General features: G+C 51.7%; 1 protein-coding gene across 3 annotated transcripts in view; it reads left to right on the top strand.

The window, feature by feature from the left end:
- RASGRF1 (Ras protein specific guanine nucleotide releasing factor 1) overlaps positions 1 to 18839 on the top strand; it is a gene marked incomplete at both ends in the record, with an annotated part of 105531 nt that overhangs the window by 32062 nt on the left and 54630 nt on the right. For all 3 annotated transcript variants that reach the window (XM_080690553.1, XM_080690551.1, XM_080690552.1), the window contains 6 exons: positions 7734 to 7826; positions 10164 to 10417; positions 13182 to 13261; positions 14363 to 14556; positions 15025 to 15134; positions 18519 to 18637. In XM_080690553.1, coding sequence (XP_080546679.1) covers positions 7734 to 7826; positions 10164 to 10417; positions 13182 to 13261; positions 14363 to 14556; positions 15025 to 15134; positions 18519 to 18637 — 850 coding nt within the window. The remainder of the gene's footprint in view (positions 1 to 7733; positions 7827 to 10163; positions 10418 to 13181; positions 13262 to 14362; positions 14557 to 15024; positions 15135 to 18518; positions 18638 to 18839) is intronic.

Here is an 18839-nt window from a genome sequence, read left to right as displayed (position 1 = left end):
TGGAGGTAGAAGGGTTTCCAGGAACCTCAGTACCACACACACACACAAAAAAAAAACATTGTTGGAATCAGTCCTAATCCACAACCCATTGTCCCCACGTGCAGTTTGCAGCCTCCCCTGACATCCCTGCTGGGACACACTCAGGACCTGTTGGGGTACTCAAAAGGTCTCTGCCAAGTCATCTGTTCAAAGAGGACATGATTAGACTGGGCATGGTGGTGCATGCCTGTAATCTAAGTACTTGAGAGGCTGAGAGAGGAGGATCCCAGGGTCACAGCCAGCCTCAGCAACTTATGAGGCCCTCTAATAAAAAAAAATATGGACCTGAGGTAGAATGCCCCTGAGTTCAATCCCCAGTACTGAAAAAAAAAGAGTAAGATTAAGTAACTTGATTAAGAATTTCAAGATGTCAACCCCAGTGCTTGAAGACCCAACCATGTCCCGTCACATGCCCATACAACCAGTTTAGCCTGCAACATTCTAAGACCTGAAGCCACCAATTCCACCTGGATCTACACAGCAAAGCTCTGAACCAGCAGTACCATCAACTGGGAAATTCACATTCCAAAAAAAATTCCAGATTCAGCACCTCCTCTATCCCTGCAACGGTACCTTCTGACACACCTCCTTCCTCAGTCCCCACGGCCATCCTGATGGGTTGGCCACCTGTGTTTCACTAGAGAAACGAAGCTTAGAGAACCCAAACCACCTGCCCAAGCTCACACAGCTGGAAAGTGACAGACCCTGGACTGGAACCCAGGGCTCCTGGCTGCTCTCCAGGTCCTTCACTCTCTCTCCCCAGAATCTCCCAAAGTCTAGCTCACGGCTGGCCCCTCTCCACCTGCCAGGTTCATTCTAGATTCAGTCCCTCCCTGGAGACACTCCAGATTCTGTCCTAGCCCAGTGCAGATCCTGGAGCCCCAAGAGCGATCACGGAGGATCTCTACACACACAGCAGCTCCCGGCACCAGCCAGCACGCCACAACTGTGCACAGGCCCACCTGCGGGCCTTTGCCCATGCCCACACTTCTGTTTGGAACTGCACGTCTCCACACTTGCCAAGTAGCCCAGTCCTAGAAAGTTCAAATGCCTCCCCTTGGGGGCTTCTCCAGTGTGTCCTTTGTCTGTACCTACGTGCACTACAGGCAGAGCAGGCTCCATCTGTGTCTGTGGCTCCAACGGTCTGGTGGGGACTCCTCAGAACAGGGCAGTGTCCTTTATCCTCACTCTCCCCACTCTGCCCGGCACATAGTGGGTGCTCAGTAAAGGCTTTCCGAGCACACAGATGCCAGCTCTCTGGTGGGGATGCGGGAGTTTCTACCTTCAGGATCTGGTTGTGGTAGCGTGTAGTTGGTGCCATAATAGGGCTGTGGTGTAGACCTATGTCAGGAAGTGAGTCCTTTTTGCAGCCAGGGAGGGTGTGGATTAAAAGGTTTCAGGGCGGGGGAGGTTAGGCCAGAGAGCGCTATGGGTGCAAAGGGCAGCGCCCACTGGGGTGCTGGGGAGAGAAAGCAGGTCAGTCAGGAGTGCGTGTGTGTGTGTACATGGCAGCAAGGCCCATTTGGTGGGAATTTGGAGCAATGTTTCCAATTGAGTGCACTGACCTCCAGGACTAAAGATGTTTTAAAAGACAGCTTTGGGGAAAAAGACCAGCTTGGTGAAGCTGCCCAGACTGTGTTCTCATTCTCATTCATTCTCTCTCTCTCTCTCTCTCTCTCTCTCTCTCTCTGTCTCACACACACACACACACACACACACACACACACACACGGCTTTGCATGGGCTCCAGGAATATGGGGCAGATTTCAATACTGCAGAAGCAGCCATTGAGTAGGCAGGAGGCACGAAAGCCCGGTAAGGATGGCTGGCCCTAGTAATGACGATGGAGGGTAGTAGAATGTCAGAGCCCAAGCTGGGCAGAGCAGCACACTCCTGTAATCCCAGCACTTGGGAAGCTGAGACAGGAGGTCACAGGTTCTGAGGCAGACACTTGGTAACTTAGCAGGACCCTTTCAAATTTTAAAAAAAAAAGTAGATCATAGCCGGGTGTGGTGGCGCACGCTTGTAATCCCCGTGCTTGGGAGGCTGAGACAGGAGGATCACGCAGGTTCAAAGCCAGCTGCGCTGGCTAAAGAGACCCTGTTTCCAAATAAAAATATAAGAAATAGGTCTGGGAGTATAGCCCGGAGGTAGGAGGGCTTCCAGGAACCCCAGTACCACCCAAAAAAAAAGAAAGAAATTCACTGGTCACATGACAAGGGAAAGGAGCATTGGCAAATGACACGGGATACAGGACATGTTTGCTCACATTTCATTGGATAGAGCAAGTCACATGACCATGCCCAACTTGAGGGAATCTGAGATATATAGTCCTGCCATAAGAGAACCAAAGAACAGAAACCCAGTGGCGGCTCCTCCTTCAGTCCCAAGCCCCACCACAGGCTGTGCTTGTGAAAGACTGCGGAAATGTCTGGATGCTATGGACACCTTGCACTGCTGAAACAGAAAGCAGCTTGAAAAAGAGCAGCAGGCAGTCCTGCCCTTGCGTCACCCGGCCATTTCTGCTAAGACACTTCCTCACTGATGTGAAATGGGCTGAGGTGGGAGGAGTTACACCATGGGAATTGGCAATGCTGTCCATCGAGCATTCTCCTTCCAGGGAACAGGTCACTAAGCACTTGTACTAGACCATCGTATGCCTCTCTTTCATGATCAGACATATAAGCCGGGCACAGTGACACATGCCTGTAATCCCAGTACTTGAAAGCAATAGCAAACAGCAAATGCTTAAGTCAAGCATGGGATTTTTTTTTTTTTTTTTTTTTTTTTTTTTGGTACTAGGGATTGAACTCAGGGGCATTCTACCTCTGAGTTACATCCAACTCTGCTTGTTTGTTTGTTTGTTTGTTTGTTTGTTTGTTGTTTGTACAGGGTCTCACTAAGTTGCAGAGGCTGGCCTTGAACCCGGAATCATCTGGTCTCATACTACTAAATCCTGGGCATATCAAGTGTGCACCACCACACCCAGCTAGCACTGGGCCCTTCTAAACACGGGCCTATGTGCAAACGCAGAAGTCGGTCAGCCATGAGGCCAGGCTGTCTCTCCTCCCTCTGTGCCCCCTCCAAACCCTGTCATGCCTACCCCTAGCCACTCTGTCTGTAGGTAATAGGAGATGGTGCCCAAACGCCTGTAATTTATTTATTTATTTATTTATTTAGTGGTACTGGGTTTCCTGGAAACCCTTCTACCTCCGGGCTACACTCCCAGACCTATTTTATACTTTTTATTTGGAAACAGGGTCTCTTAAGCCAGCGTGGCTGGCTTCGAACCTGCACCATCCTCCTGTCACCGCCTCCCAAGCGCGGGGATTACAAGCGTGCGCCACCACATCCGGCTGTAATTTTATTAAGTGAAATAATCCTGTTCCGTCTTGGTCTCTCCTCTCCCATGTAAACAATCCTAGCGGGCCTCATATTTCACAACCAAAAAGCCCCATCAAGGAACCTATAAAACAGAGGGAGAGTGTGCTCCGAGAAGAGTCCTCCCCTTTCCTAGAAGGCTCAGTTTGGCTCTCTGTTTGATCTCATAATAGCAACATTCTCCGGTTTACAGTCAAAGTACATTTGGAGATCTCGGACAGACAGGATAGGAGTTTACAGATGGTCATAATATTATACTCACATGTAAGTACTCAGAGTCCTAGAGGTTGATTCTGGAAGGAACTGCAGGAATCTTGTCTTTAAGGTTTAAAATAAAAATAACCTCGAGCCAGGCATGGTGGTACATGCCTATAATCCCAGTACTAGGGAGGCTGAGACCGTAGGCTCACAGTGTGAGGCACAGCCTCAATAGCTTAGTGAGTCACTCAGCAACCTAGCAAGACCCTGGTTCAATTCCTAATACCCAGGTACAAAAAAAAAAAAAAAAAAAAAAAAAGCTTGGATTCAGTTTGTTTGTTTGTTTGTTTGTTTGGTTGTTTGGTTGGTTGGTTGGTTTTTTGTTTGTTTTGTGGTACTGAGGATGGAACCCAGGGGCTTTCTTCCGGGTTACACTCCCAGACCTGTTTTATATTTTATTTGGAAACAGGGTCTCACTAAGCTGCTGAGAGCCTCACTAAGTAGCTGAGGCTGGCTTCGAACCTGTGCGATCCTCCTGTCTCAGCCTCCCAAGTGCAGGGATTATAAGCGTGCGCCACCATGCCCGGCTTGGATTCAGTTTTTCAAACAAACTTTGCCATGGAGCTTCAACATAGAAAATAGGTAGAAGATGTGGTAGCGCACACTTGTAATCCCAGCATTTGGGAGGCTGAGACGGGAGGATCGCGGGTTTGCAGCCAGCCTCAGCTACTTACTGAGGCCCATTGCAACTCAGTGAGACTCTATTTCAAAATAAAGAATAAAAAATAGGGCTGGGGGTGTAGCTCAAGAGGTAGAATGCCCCTGGGTTTCATCCCCAGTATCACAAAAAATAAAAATAAAAAAACAAAATAGGTAAAAGAGAAGACTGCTATGGGAGAAGCAGGACCCCAACGCCACCAGCATGTCCCTCATCAGGGCCTCCCTAGTGCAGGCCCTGCTTCCCGTCTCCCCTCCTGCCACCTTCCCACCCTAGCCCTTGCTGACCTGGCCCACGACCCCAGTCACATCCTTTCCTCTATTCAAACGTTCTCCCTCCCATAGACCACCTTTTGGACTCCCATTTGTTCTTCCAAACATCTTCTGGAAATCCCCGCCACTCCCAGGATAAGGCCCTCCCAGAGCCGTGGGTTCACGCCTCTGTTCTGGCCCTGCCTCATTGGATTCTAATTACCTCGGTGGATGTCTGACCCCCTTCTTAGGCTGGAACACTAAGCGATCCACTTGACTCATCCACCCAGCTCTGTCTCCAGCACCTCCACCCTTCACCCCATGGCACCAACACAGAGAGACACCATCAGGATGTGCCGATGGGGTTGGAACAAAGGGTAGAGGTGTGCTCCTGTTGGGCTTGGGAGGGTCAGAGCGAGGGGAAAGCAAGGGGAGAGAACCCAGTCATGGGGCAGCAGTTTGAAAAGCAGGGAACACAGAGGTCTTTAGTAAAACCTGGATTCCAGCCGGGCGTGGTGGCACGGACTTGTAATCCAAGTACTTTGGAGGTTGAGACAGGAGGATCGCAGGTTCACAGCCAGCCTCAGCTACTCCGTGAGGCCCTCTGCAACTTAGTGAGACCCTGTCTCAAAATAAAGAATAAAAAATAGGGCTGGGATGTAGCTCAGAGGTAGAATGCCTTTGGGTTCAAGCCTCACTACTATCACACACACACACACACACACACACACACACACACACACACACAAACTGGGTTGCTAACTAGAAAAACAGCAACCTGAATTAATTCCAGCACTGGGCACCACACTGCCTAACCTCAGTCAAGTTTAAGTGTGTGTCTTCAGAGAGGGAGCAGGGCAGGGCAGAGGGGCAGCCCAGACTCCAGGCGCTAAGTGAGCAGTCAGGTAGCCAATCAGGTATCGTGCCAAAGGCCCAGTTCCCAGGACCACCACCGACCAAAGTCAATCAACAAGCCAGAAATCCATTGCCAGAGGGACCTGGCAGGGTCAAAAGAAGGTCACCTCTGGGAGGAGGCACCCCAGCAAGTCCTCTGCAGGTTTGAGACTACCACTGCCATCCACACAGGCTCCTCGCAGGGACAGGCTGTAGCCCAAGACCTCTGCAGGGTCCCAGGCTGCTAACTCCGGGAAGCTTCGCCCACCCCGCTGATCCTTAAATAAAGACTCTGAGGCTGCCAGCATCGCCTGAGCACACAGCCTAGTGTCTGACCTGATTGCATCTATTTTTTGCCTGGGTCCCCACTGAGTAGGTGCCCTGGAATGCACCGTCAGTTTTAAATACAGACTCCCAAACACATTATGTGAAGTTACAGAAAAGCCGCGTTCAGCCATGGAATGTTAAATTGCAAATCAGTAGAAATGGAGTGGACCTTTTAAGAGTACAGATATCATTACCCTCCTTGTTCTAGAAGCCAGAAATTTTCTATTAATTACACACACAAAAAAAAAAAAACTTAGCATCTATGTTGAAATAAATACAGACTACTCTCCTCTCCCACAACACAAGCACACACACCTACCATCATCATCATCATCAACATCACTCTAAAGAGAAAAGGGATGCCACACGCCAAACCCAAAACTGGCAAAGAAGGCAGATTGGCATGGTGTTGATGACATCAGGCCGGGACGAAGGCAGTGACCAGATCCCACCTCTCTGACCAGACATCACCCCAAGCCCGAGTCTGCGTGTGTCTCTTAGCCCCTTCGACCATGGATCAAAAAGCCATTCCAAAAGATGGAAGAGGGCAGGGGAGAGTGGGGGAGGAGAGAGAAAAAAAAAAGAAAAACAGAGGCGCCCGTCTCCAGGTGGGCATCCTGTCTCCGGGTGGGTGCCCTCCAGTCGGTGGTTCCCATCTCTCTGTGAGCCCAGGCTGGGTCATTTCAGCAGCCAGCCACAGGTACAGAAAGACATGTTTGTCCATCTGTGGTTGGAGAGCCCTTCATTCCAGGACTGGAGTGACCTTGAGGGGCACCTGTGAATCCCCAGAGCTGCTCTCTTTAGACGTGGTTTCCTTTGATGGAGGGGTCCATGGCTACCGGAGCTCTCATTCCTTCTGAATTCACTTCTTCTCAGCGCAGGCGAGGACGTGTTGAGTACCTGGTCCCACGCTGGGTGCCGGAAGCATTCTATGAATGAAGTAACTGTAGCCTCTTTCCCTTATATGAGTTCCCTGGTATAAAATTCACACACTCAAAGTAGGATGGTCCGGGGTTAAGGGAGAATAAGGGATTATTATTCAAATGGGTGCAGAGTTTCACTTTGGGAAGACTAAGAAATTCTAGAGATGGATCGTGGGGATGGTTACACAATAGTATAAATGTACTGAATGTCACTAAACTGAGCACATTAAAATAGAAAAGTGGGTGTGGTGGCACACTCCTGTGATCCTAGTCCTTGGGAGGCTGAGACAGGAGAATCACAGGTTCGAGGCCAGCTTCAGCAACTTAGCAAGGTTCTCTGCAATTTAACAAGACCCTGTTTCAAAATAGAAAAACAAAAAGCGTTGTGGAGTAGCTCAGAGGTAGAATATCCCTGGGTTCAATCCCCAGTTCCCCTCAAAAGATGATTAAAATAGTAAATTTTGCTGGGCATGGTGGCACGCTTGTAATCCCCATGCTTGGGAGGCAGAGACGGGAGGATCAGCCAGGCTTAAGAGACCCTGTTTCCAAATAATAAAGTATAAAATATAGGTCTGGGAGTGTACCCTGGAGGTAGAAGGGTTTCCAGGAACCCCAGTACCACCAAAAAAATAAAATAAAATAGTAAATTTTATGTTACATATATTTTATCACAATATAATTTTAAAAATAAAGGGACTGATGGTTTGGAGAATAGGGGGGAGAATCAGATTCATGGCGAAGTCTGGCACCCCAAGAGCAGAAGGGCCTTGTAAGGGTCACCCCGACTTCCCCACATGGAGGTGGACTGGTCCTCATGAAGTACTCACTATCTTGGGACTGTCTGGGGAGTGTCAGATTCCATGACCAGCATGCTCAGTACAGGGGACACCCAGGGCAGCATCCCTGACTCTGAGGAGAGAAGAGCCAGCCTCCGCGTTGTGCCTGTGTGCTGCTGATGGCCAGACCCTCTCTGCCGGCAGCTGACCTGTGCCTCCGTTACAGATCGCGTCCCTTCTCAAGGACAATGAGCGCATTCAGTCCACCCAGACGGTCACCCCCAACGATGAGGACAGCGATATCAAGAAAATCAAGAAGGTCTGTACCCTCCCCCCCCCCAGCTGGCCCCCTTTAGAGCTTGCCCACCTCCTGCCTACGTGTCCCCAGGGCCTGTCGCACACCACTCACCAAAGCTCCATGAGCGACGCCTTGTCAAGCCATTTCTTTCTGTTATCTGGGTTCAAGCCCCATTGTATAGACAAGAAAATGGAGAGAAAGGGATAGGTAGAGACAGGACCCCGGAGCCCCCCAGGCCACTTCGCCGCCATTGTACCCTAGCTTCGCGCCCACACCAGAGCCCAGCGGAAGCCTGGCTTTTACAAGACCCACAGTGGCCCCTGCTGTGTTGACCCTACCAGAGGTGACAAGGGGCGGACATCTCAGGAGGCGCCAGGAGAGCGGCAGGGCTGGCGTTTGTGGCTGCCCGGTCCGAGGCACGGAGCCCAGAGGAGCCAGTGTGCTGACAGTGCGGCAGGACCCAGTGCCGCCCAGCCCAGAAACCACGAACAGGAACCCCAGGCCCAGTTCAGCTTCCTGGCGCGCGTGTGGTTTCCAGCCCACGCAGCGGTTTTTTTTTTTTTTTTTAATTCCTTCTTTATATTTGTTGCTAGTGCTTTCAAGGCTAAACACCTCACACAAAAGTCTGGATCTCTGGTTTCTCAAAACCAGGAATAGCTAACATTCATTAACCACTTTCCCCGCGCCAGACACTATTTTAGGAGCTTGGTACGGATTAAGTGGATCCTCACAAAAACCCTCTGTGATGTTTATTATCTCTATTTTCGCACTTGGGGAATCGGAGGCGCAGAGAGGCACAGTCGCTTCCCAAGTCGACACAGCTCAGTGTGACATTCAGGGCCCGGCCACTAGCTCCAGGTCTGTGTTCCCCAGACACACAGCAGGGCTAGACCCTGGACGACCCCCATCCATGGTGACATCGACCCAGGCGGGAGGGACTGACCCTGCACGCTCCCACTGTGCCACGCACACCAGCCAGGCCACAGGGGCATCAGGATGCCATCAGAGCTGAGCTGGCTGGACTTCTCTGCAGTGGCCCCCCCAAGGCCTCGGCCTCCCCTCCCTGTCCGCAGCCTTTCTCCCCTGGGGCATTTGTTAAGGGCCATTAAAGCCCCCCTCCTGTGCGTGTCTCCGTTTTCCTCAGAGGCATATGTCTTTCCCTCCTTGACAAAGCCCTTCCCATCTTCAGGGTAGCCACAGGACCGTCTCTGCAGCACACGGCCCTAGCCGGCAGTTTGGCACCCACATGGCGGGGCCTGCGGCTCTCGGCCAGTACCCTTGAGGTAGAAAACACCCCATGCAAGTGCTCTGGCGGTTCTGTGTCTCTCCCACGTGGATCATGAACGAGCACACAGTCTAGCTGCAGAAACGGCAGGGATTTAGCTGGCCACTTGACTAGAAGCATAGCTTAAAGCAACTGTGTGTGTCTGTGTGTGTTAAATCAAGGCGCTCTCCCATGCCCCTGCTGACACAGGGCTTTTCCACACAGCCCAGCTCCCAGGCCGCCGAAACCCGAGTCCACACTCCTTCCCCCAAGTCAGGAGAGCCTCCAGGCAGGCAGGCAGGCAGGCAGGCAGCAGCCACTGCGAAGGCCCAAGCATAAGATTAACTAATCTGCCAAATCCTGTTCAATTGGATAATCACCCTCTCTCCAGATGAGCTCTAATTGAAACCTCTGCATTTTCAGGGGCCCTTGAGTCATTACATAACAGGTGTGGCCCTCTCTCCCTAGCCACCTCCCTTCTGGAGGCCTCAGGTGGCTTGTTTACTCCTTTGGAGGAACTCTTCTAAAGCCACCCAGGGGCCAAGCGGGCGTGGTGGCGCAGGCTTGCAATCCCACCATTCAGGAGGCAGAGACAGGAGGATCGAGATTCGCCAACAGCCTGGGCTACTTAGCGAGGCCCTTTGCAACTCAGTGAGACCCTGTTTCAAAATAAAGAATAAAAATCGGGCTGGGGGCGTGGGTGTAGCTCGGAGGTAGAATACCACTGGGTTCCATCCCTAGTGCCACACACAAAAAATTAAGAAATAAAATAAAACCACCCAGGGATCTTGTTGAAATGCAGAGATCTATCCAGGGCATGGGCCTAAGAATTCGCATTTCTAACAAGCCCAGGCTGTGGTCCATGTGGAGTTGCACCTGATCTCTTTGGCTCCATTTCACAGATGGGAAACCCAGCTCGCAGGGACTGAGCCTGGCATCACGCAGGAAGCAGAGGCCGGCGGGTCCCTGCCTGAGCCCTTTTGTCCCTGCAATGGCCAAAGTCTTGGTCACCTCTCTCAAAGCTCCCGCCCCGGAAGGATGAGCATGGCCGAGACTGTCTAACAGGAGTCTGTCCCGCCGGTCTCCACCCCCAGGTACAGAGCTTCCTGCGGGGCTGGCTGTGCCGACGGAAGTGGAAGACCATCATCCAGGACTACATCCGGTCGCCGCACGCGGACAGCATGCGCAAGAGGAACCAGGTAGTGTTCAGCATGCTGGAGGCCGAGGCCGAGTACGTGCAGCAGCTGCACATCCTGGTCCACAACTTCCTGCGCCCGCTGCGCATGGCGGCCAGCTCCAAGAAGCCCCCCATCACACACGACGACGTCAGCAGCATCTTTCTCAACAGGTGAGCACCCCGAGGGTGGGCCACGAAGACCCAAAGGAGATGCTGAGCCAGACCTTGACACAGCCCTGATCTAGAGCCCGCCGAGTGCAGATGAGGGAACCGAGGTCCAGAGAGGAGAGAGAAGTGGACCAAGGTCACGTGGCTGGGAGACTCCGGGGCCCCACAGTTTTGGGACCTGGGGCAGGAGTACAGATGGAGGCCTCTGTAGAATGTGTCTAAACTCTGTGGCTCTCAACTGTGGCAGTTCTGTCCCCCAGGAGACCCTCAGCTGTGGCATTTTTGATTGTCACAAATTGTGGAAGGTTTTTATCAGCATCTAATGGGAAACGGTAAGGGATGCTGCCAGCCAATCCTATAACACAAGACAGGACCCCAGAGGGAAGAATTCTTTCACCTCAGATATCAACAGTGCCACAGTGGAGAGGCCCTGGCCTCAATGTTTCAGAGTTATGAATTGTCTTACCCCATTTTGTATTGCTGTAACAAAATGCCTGAAGATGAGTACTTTATTTAAAAAAAAAAAAAGAAAGTTTATTTTTAGGAGCTGGGCATGGTGGCGCACGCTTGTAATCCCAGCACTTGGGAAGCTGAGACAGGAGGATCGTGCAGGTTCAAAGCCAGCCTCAGCTACGTAGTGAGGCTCTCAGCAATTTAGTGAGACCCTGTTTCCAAATAAAGTATAAAATAGGTCAGGGAGTAGAGCCTGGAGGTAGAGCGCCGCCGGGTTCCACCCCCAGTACCACAAAAAAATAGAAAAAAAAGTTTATTTTTACCCATGGGTTTGGAGCACTAACAGCGCAGCAGAAGCCTTGGCTCTGGTTAGGAGCAATCCCACCTGGCAGGAGTGTGCGAGAGGGAGGTGTCCCATGGTGAGAGGAGCTAGGGAGCCAGGAGGGGCCAGGCTCCATTTTTTGCAACAATCCACTCCCGGGAGAACCAGTGCACTCCTTGGAGATCCCTGGAGATCCCTGCTCTGTGAAACTACCATCAATCTCTTCACCAGGTGCTCAGGACATAGCTACCTCCCACCGGCCACCTCTCAGAGGTCCCACAGACTTCTTTCTTTCTTTCTTTCTTTTTTCCTTTCCTTCCCTTTCCTTCCTTCCTTTCTTTCTTTCTTTCTTTCTTTCTTTCTTTCTTTCTTTCTTTCTTTTTCTTTCTATTTTGTGTGTGTGTTCCTAGGGATTGAACCCAGGTATATTCTACCTCTGAGTTTCACCTCCAACGTTTTTTATGTTTTGTTTTGAAATAGGGTCTTGCTAGGTTGCTGTAAGTCTCACTAAGTTGCTGAAGCTGGCCTCAAACCTGCAATCCTCTTGTCTCAGTCTCCCAAGCACTGGGATGATAGGTGTGCCACCACGCCCAGCTCATTATTGCCTTTTTGTGTGTGTGTGTGTGTGGTACTGGGGGTGGAACCCTGTGGCTTTCTACCTCTGAGCTATACTCCCAGACCTATTTTATATTTTATTTGGAAACAAGGTCTCACTAACTTGCTGAGAGCCTCACTAAGTAGCTGAGTCTGGCTTCGAACCTGTGCGATTCTCCTGTCTCAACCTCTCAAGCGCAGATATTACAAGCGTGTGCCACCACACCCAACTATTATTGCCTTATTTTAAGAAATTTTCACAGATCTCCAGCTTTCAGCAACCACCACCCTGAGCAGTGGGCAGCCATCTATGGGGAAGCCGGCACAAAGAGCTCATCACTCAAGTGCGGTGGTACGCACCTGTAATCCCAATATTTTGGAGCAAGACCCTCAGTAACTTAGTGAGACCCTGTCTCAAAATTAAAAAAAAAAAGAGCTGGTGTGGTGGCACACATCTGTATCCCCAGGATTTGGGAAGCCAAGACAGGAGGACTCCAGGTTCAGGGATAGCCTCAGCAATTTAGTGAGATCCTGTTATAAAATAATAAATAAAATAAGGCTGCTGGCTGTAACTCAGAGGTAGAACATCCCTGGGTTCAATCCCTAGTACCACAGAAATATTAATAATAAGTAAAATAAAATAAAAAGATAAAAAGGGCTGAGGTGTAGCTCAGAGGTAGGATGCCCTGGGTTCAATGCCCTGCATTACAAAAAAAAAAAAAAAATTAGCCCTCATTGAAGGTTCAGAAGATCATTCTTAAGACATAATACATTTGGTTTCGGTTTGTGGGTATAACGGAGTTGCTGGCTGCGCCCTTTCGCCTGGAGGAGCTGTGTTCTAATTCCCTTGAGCCCCTTCCACCACCACCTTTTTCTCCTTCCCCATCGTACCTGCCTCTGCAGAGCAGGATGCAAAGGACGTTTCATACCCTCTGAGGTCAGGAGCCTCTTACCTCTCCAGGGCACCTCTGTCCACAGGGCCTGCCCCCAAGGTCCACGCCCCCTCTGCAGGGCTCACCCAGAGCCTTCCCTGGCTCCTGTGCTGAGACAAGGCACTTGCTTCCATGGGGAAGCACAGATCCCTGGGCCCCTCCACACACTGGCCAGGCCAGCTCCTGCCTTGGCCGTCTTCATAGGCGCCCCTTCCTTGACTGAGCTTAATGCCCCATGGGCCCCATCCTGAGACACCTAACCCCAGGTCCACCTCTCTGCTGGCCATCCTGCCCATGGGGTCCTCAAAGCAGGCCTCACCTGAAAGAAGGGTCTGCTTCTGCATAGACCCACGGGCTGGCAGCCACCACCTTTACTCACGCCACCCTCAGCACACTGGGCTGGGGTGAGGGTCCTCAGAGGGGCAGCGAGCCCATGGCCTGAATGCACCCATGCTTTCTCTTCCAGTGAAACCATCATGTTTCTGCATCAAATCTTCTACCAAGGCCTGAAAGCCCGCATCTCCAGCTGGCCCACGCTGGTCCTGGGTGAGTAGCCAGCTCCCACGGCTGCCCCAGAAGCCCCTCGCCAGGGGTAGCTCTCCTGCCAGAGCATCAGAGAGCCGAATCCTTAAAACAAACACACAAAACCAGGCACACACCTGAAATCCCAGTACTTGGGAAGCTGAGACAAAAAGATTGCAGGGTAGAGTCCAGACTCAGCAACTTGGTAAGACCTGGTGTCAAAGCAAATAAGAAAAAAGGGCTGGGGTGTAGGTTGGCGGTAGACAGTACCTGGGTTCAATCCCCAGTGAAGAGAAAGAAAGAAAAAGGAAGGAGGAAGGAGGAAGGAAGGAAGGAAGGAAGGAAGGAAGGAAGGAAGGAAGGAAGGAAGGAAGGAGAAAGAAAGCCCACAAACTTCCTTGAAGTGAGCAGGAAAAATAAGTTGTCAAAAGGTTTATTTCTAGGAGGAAGCACTATATCTTCAATTTCTTATTTGCTTTTCCCTTTTAAAAAGAATATATACATACCCATTTGGGACATTTGAAATCCCAGAAAAGTAGAAAGTTTAAAAATATCATGCATCATTCTGCTTCCCAAAGACAACCACTATAGCCATTTTGGTATGTTTTCTTCCCATTTTTCTGTGTATAGATCCTGAGGGGGTTGTTTTCCTCATTTTATGTCATTGCAAACATGCTCAATTATAGAATCTGAATCTTGCTTTGTGTTGTTTTGATGTTTTTTGCTTAGCTTAATAGCAGAAGTGTTTTCTCATGCTAAAACCTTTTTGATGGCACTGTAACGCTCCAGCATCCCCTGAATATGTCCGTCATCATGTAACTGGCCTGCATTTTTAGGTCTTAAGAGTTGTTCCAAATTGTTCTTATCAGACATAACCATCCCTGCAGAGGAAGACTTTTTCATATTAGAATGCATTCCCTTGGGAAGCAAAAGGTATAGCATGTTTAAGGCTCTAGCCTTTTTCCAACTGTCCACTTGCTGCCCAAGAAAGCCATACCACCCGCGTCCCAGGATTGAGGACAAGGGAACCTCCTCCCGAACTCCCACCTGGCTCTACCCAAGGGCCTACCAGCCCTCTATCCCAGGGTGCCCTGGGCTGCCCACTGAACCCCGCCCGCCTTCCAGCCGACCTGTTCGACATCCTGCTACCCATGCTCAACATCTACCAAGAGTTCGTCCGCAACCACCAGTACAGCCTGCAGATCCTGGCCCACTGCAAGCAGAACCGGGACTTTGACAAGCTGCTGAAGCACTACGAGGCCAAACCCGACTGTGAGGAGCGGACCCTGGAGACCTTCCTCACCTACCCCATGTTCCAGGTGGCTGGCGGGGAGGGCCAGCGGGGACCACCCTTGCAGAGGGAGGGCGAGCTGACCGCCGACCACCCTGTCCACTCGGGCAGGGCAGGAGGGCCGGAGGCAGCTCCTGGAGGCGGCCATCGGGGACCCTGCCCTCCTGGGTCTCCAGGCAGGCTGGGGCGTGTCTGTGTCCGCACAGCTGCCTGCCTGCCTGTTGGTGGGAGCCTTGGTATTAAGAGGGCCTTTCCTACCTCCGTGTCTCACTGACCATCCACTTCGTGGCCACTCTGTCCCTGTCTCTCTCTCTCTCTCTCTCTCTCTCTCTCTCTCTCTCTCTCTCTCTCTCTCTCTCTCCCTCTCTCTCTTTCTCTCTCTCTCCCTCCCTCCCTCCCTCCCTCCCTCCCTCTCCCCCTCTCTCTCCCTCCTGCTCACGGCCCCTCTCTCCACCCCACTGTCTCCCATCTCTGGGCTTGGTCCCTGCTGCTTCAGATCCCTAGATACATCCTGACGCTGCACGAGCTTCTGGCCCACACGCCCCATGAGCATGTGGAACGCAACAGCCTGGACTACGCCAAGTCCAAACTGGAGGAGCTGTCCAGGTGAGCCGCGGCCGGCAGGGCGACGCCAGGCACCCGTGAAGCCCCGGGCGGGCGGGAGGGCACAAGTCTGCCCCGCCTCGAGTCCACTGCCCCCAAGAGCCCTGGGGGGTTCACAGCTCACGTCCAGGGGCACATGGGGATGGACAGTGTGGGGCTGGTTCCCAGGAAGGACACCAGCGTGGACCCAGCTCCCTGCAGAGGGCGCCTCTCTCCTCTTTTCCATTGTCAGTGTGTAAACCTGGGGTGAAGGAGCCCCAGTGGGAGTCACAGGTGACAGGCACCCAAGCGCCAAAGCTCCGGTAGACAGCAGGGGTGACAGTGGTCACAGAGCCCTGGCTTGTCAGACGCTGAGGTCCTGGTCCTCTACTCAGGACCGCCCACCCGGCCTTCTCTCAACCCCTTGAGTCCAGAGGGGACCTTCCTTCACAAGGGGAGTCTAGGGTCTGGACTTAGTAGCATGAACACAGAACTGTAGGGTTTCCTGCTGGGTTTGTTATGGGGGGAGAAAAATAAGAGTCTTTTTTATTATTATTGATGCTTGAACCCAGTGGCAGGGGTCAGGAACTTCCTTGCAGAGCCTGCTGGACTCGAGATGCAAATTTGATGTCCAATTGGGGATGGCGAGGGAATGGGGTGTTTGAGTCTGGAGTTGAGAGAGGAGAGGAATTCATGCCATCTACTTGGAGATGGAACTGAAAGTCACAGCACCAGGAAGATCCCCAAGGGAAGGAGTTTAAGCAGAAAGCAGAGGACTGAGGGTGGGCCCTAGGTCCTCCACCACAGGGAGGCCACGGGGGAGCTGCAGCATTCCGGCCACTCAGTGCCCCCAGCAGCCTCTGAGCCCAGCAAGAGGCAGCCAATCAGGTTGCAGCCCGTGCTGGGTGGGGGAGGACCAGGCTAGACCAGGGCAGGACTCAGGCTGCCCCCACTCTGCCCAGTACCCAGCGGAGTTACAGATCCAGAGTGGAGAATCAGGGCAAAGTCATCATCAGGGTGAATTGCAGAGAAACAAAACCACTGTGGGAAGAAGAAAATTCAGTGCTCTCCTGCCCAAGGAGCCAAATCCTGCACGCTCTTTTCCAAGGGAGAAGACGCAGGATCCCATAAGGCCATGGGGCTCCTCAGCACTGAGAGATGTGTGTCCAGGTGCAAATAGGGGCACAGGCAGCACAAGCTGCCAAAGTACTTGGCCTAAGACCCTGATCCCCATCCCCCGGGATCCTGGGTTTGCCGCCCACTCTTTATTTCTTCCACACGACCACCCACTACAGTACCTGAGCCTGAACCCTGAACCAGCCCCAGTGGTATATGGGAGGTTTGCCTGTCACCATGACAACAATCCTTCCAGCTGAAAAATTTGCCTGGCAGGCAGGAGCCGTGGATGGCCAGCCCTCCCCAGCTGTGCTCAGAAGCACCCTGCACCTGTAGGGACTGGCCCTTCTCATAGCTTTGATCCTGAAACCCCTGTGTCCTATGCTTGCTGATAACCCAAGGCATTAATCATGTCCAGGTCCCCCAGGAGCCTGCCCAGAACGTACCCTGACTAATTACAGTCTGTGCATACAACACTGGGTTCCATCCCCAGTACCGCAAAAAAAGAAAAAAAGATCTAGGGAAAGGGTATTTGTGGGAAGAAAACACCACATACAGCCAGCCTTCCCCAGCAAAGCCCGTACCCTCGGTGACATCCTCACCACCAGCCACTTCCAGCAAGAGAGGCATCTCCAGGGAACTAACCTATGCCCAAAGGGGGCCTGTGCTTCTGAGAAGAGCATCGCTAGGGAGGAAAAGGGGAAACTGAGGCTCCTGAAGGAGATACTCCATCTAAATGTTCCCAGACTGTTTAATAGTCTAATGAGTTTAAGCATTAATGCAAGTCCCAAACCAGAAAAAAAAAGGATATTATTTTTTTTTCACCACTACTGAGAGTGACAGTGACAACACCCCTTGACTCCAGCACCCATCACGTGCGAGGCCCAGAGCTGGTGCCTCCTTCACCCCAACATTCCACAGATGAAGAAACCAAGGGTGGCAAGGCTGAGTAAGGTCAGCTGACCAGGGCACCCCAGATCCCACCCAGTAGGGTCGCCTTTCCTTCTTGTGAGGTTCAACCTGAATCACGCCCACAAGAGAACTTTGGGGCTGTTCATTTGTTTGCTTGTGGCACACAGAGAATTGAACCCAGGGACATTCTACCTCCGGGGTGTACCCTATTCCTAGCCCCTTTTATTTTTAAAAAAGGATCTTGCTTAGTTGCTGAGACTGGCCTTGAACCTGTGACCCTCTTGTCTCAGCCTGATACATAAAGGGATTACAGGTGCTTGCCGCTTGTAAAGCTACACCTTTTGGGTCTTAATTGTGGAATTTCAGAGATCAGTAAATAAGTCTTTGTGCTCTTCTTGGAATGGGAGGAATGCTTTTCCAGAGATTTCCCCTCCCTCAAATTGCTCAATACTTTCCTAAGAATCCTGGAAGCCCTCCAAGGCTTCCAGAAATTGTCAGCTAACACCCACCTTTTCCCACAAAGCTAATTGTTAAAGCAGTTCAATGTCGCCATCTGCTGGGATAATGGGGTTTTGCAGTGGTCAGAACTGGAACAGACAGGAGAGGTGTTGGCATCACCTTGTGGCAATGAGCTCAGGCCAACCTCCCTGAGCCAACTGGATTGCCAGACACTCCAGAAAAATAAGCCATTCCAGGACACGGGAAACATTAGCAATGCATCCATACAAAGATCTGGGGAGGAGCCAGGCGTGGTGGTTCACACTTATAATCCCAGTACTCGGGAGGCTGAGACAGGAGGATCGTGGTTCTCGGACAGCCTCAGGTACTTAGTGAGGCCCTTTGCAACTCAGTGAGACCCTGTTTCAAAATAAAGAACAAAAAATAGGGCTGGGGTATCTCTCAGAGGTAGACTGCCCTGGGTTCCATCCCCAGTACCGCAAAAATGGGGGAAAAAAAAAAAAAAAAGATCTGGGAAAAGGGTATTTGTGGGAAGAAAACAGCAAGCACAAAGGCCCTGCAGCCAGAACCAACTCTGTTCTATGATGGTTGTAAGTTGGACAAGCGGTGAGGTCATGGGCAAAAGATGTGTCCTGTACGCCGCTTCCTTTCCAGTGTCAGGGCTGAACCTGCCGTCTTCGAACTACGGTTCAGAGTTTGAAATCTGACCGGCCTGCTTCCTAGCTGCCCACTCCTGATTTATTTTTCTGAAATAAGTACGTCTGGCTCCCTGAACTGTCCAAAGGATAAAATGAGGTCACACCCAGAAGGCCTTCCCCTTCGCGACTAGAGGCCCCCCTGAGAATCCCGGTGCCAGCCTATTTTCCTCAGAGACCTGCCTTCTCCCCACCTGTCCCTGACTGTTATTTCCTGTTTCCACAGGATCATGCATGATGAAGTAAGCGAGACAGAGAACATCCGGAAAAACCTGGCCATCGAGCGCATGATCATCGAAGGCTGTGAGATCCTCTTGGATACCAGCCAGACCTTCGTGAGACAAGGTTGGGCGTTTGCACCCCAACGCAAACACTTTGTCCCACGTGGGAGGGAGGTGGCACTCGGGGACACCACTGCTTGGTTCGTACGCTGCCCGGTGCCCAAACCTGCCGCTTGTGAGCCGCTGGCGGGACTCAGCGGCTATGTCGAGGATGGTATCTGCACACATAGACCCAGACATCATTGGTTTTCACAGTTTCCTTCGAT

This window comes from Muscardinus avellanarius, assembly GCF_963383645.1.
Source record: "Muscardinus avellanarius genome assembly, chromosome: 3".
NCBI classification, from domain to species: Eukaryota; Metazoa; Chordata; class Mammalia; order Rodentia; family Gliridae; genus Muscardinus; species Muscardinus avellanarius.
Note: the sequence above shows the minus strand (reverse complement) of the source record. Positions and strands in the feature narration are given on the sequence as shown.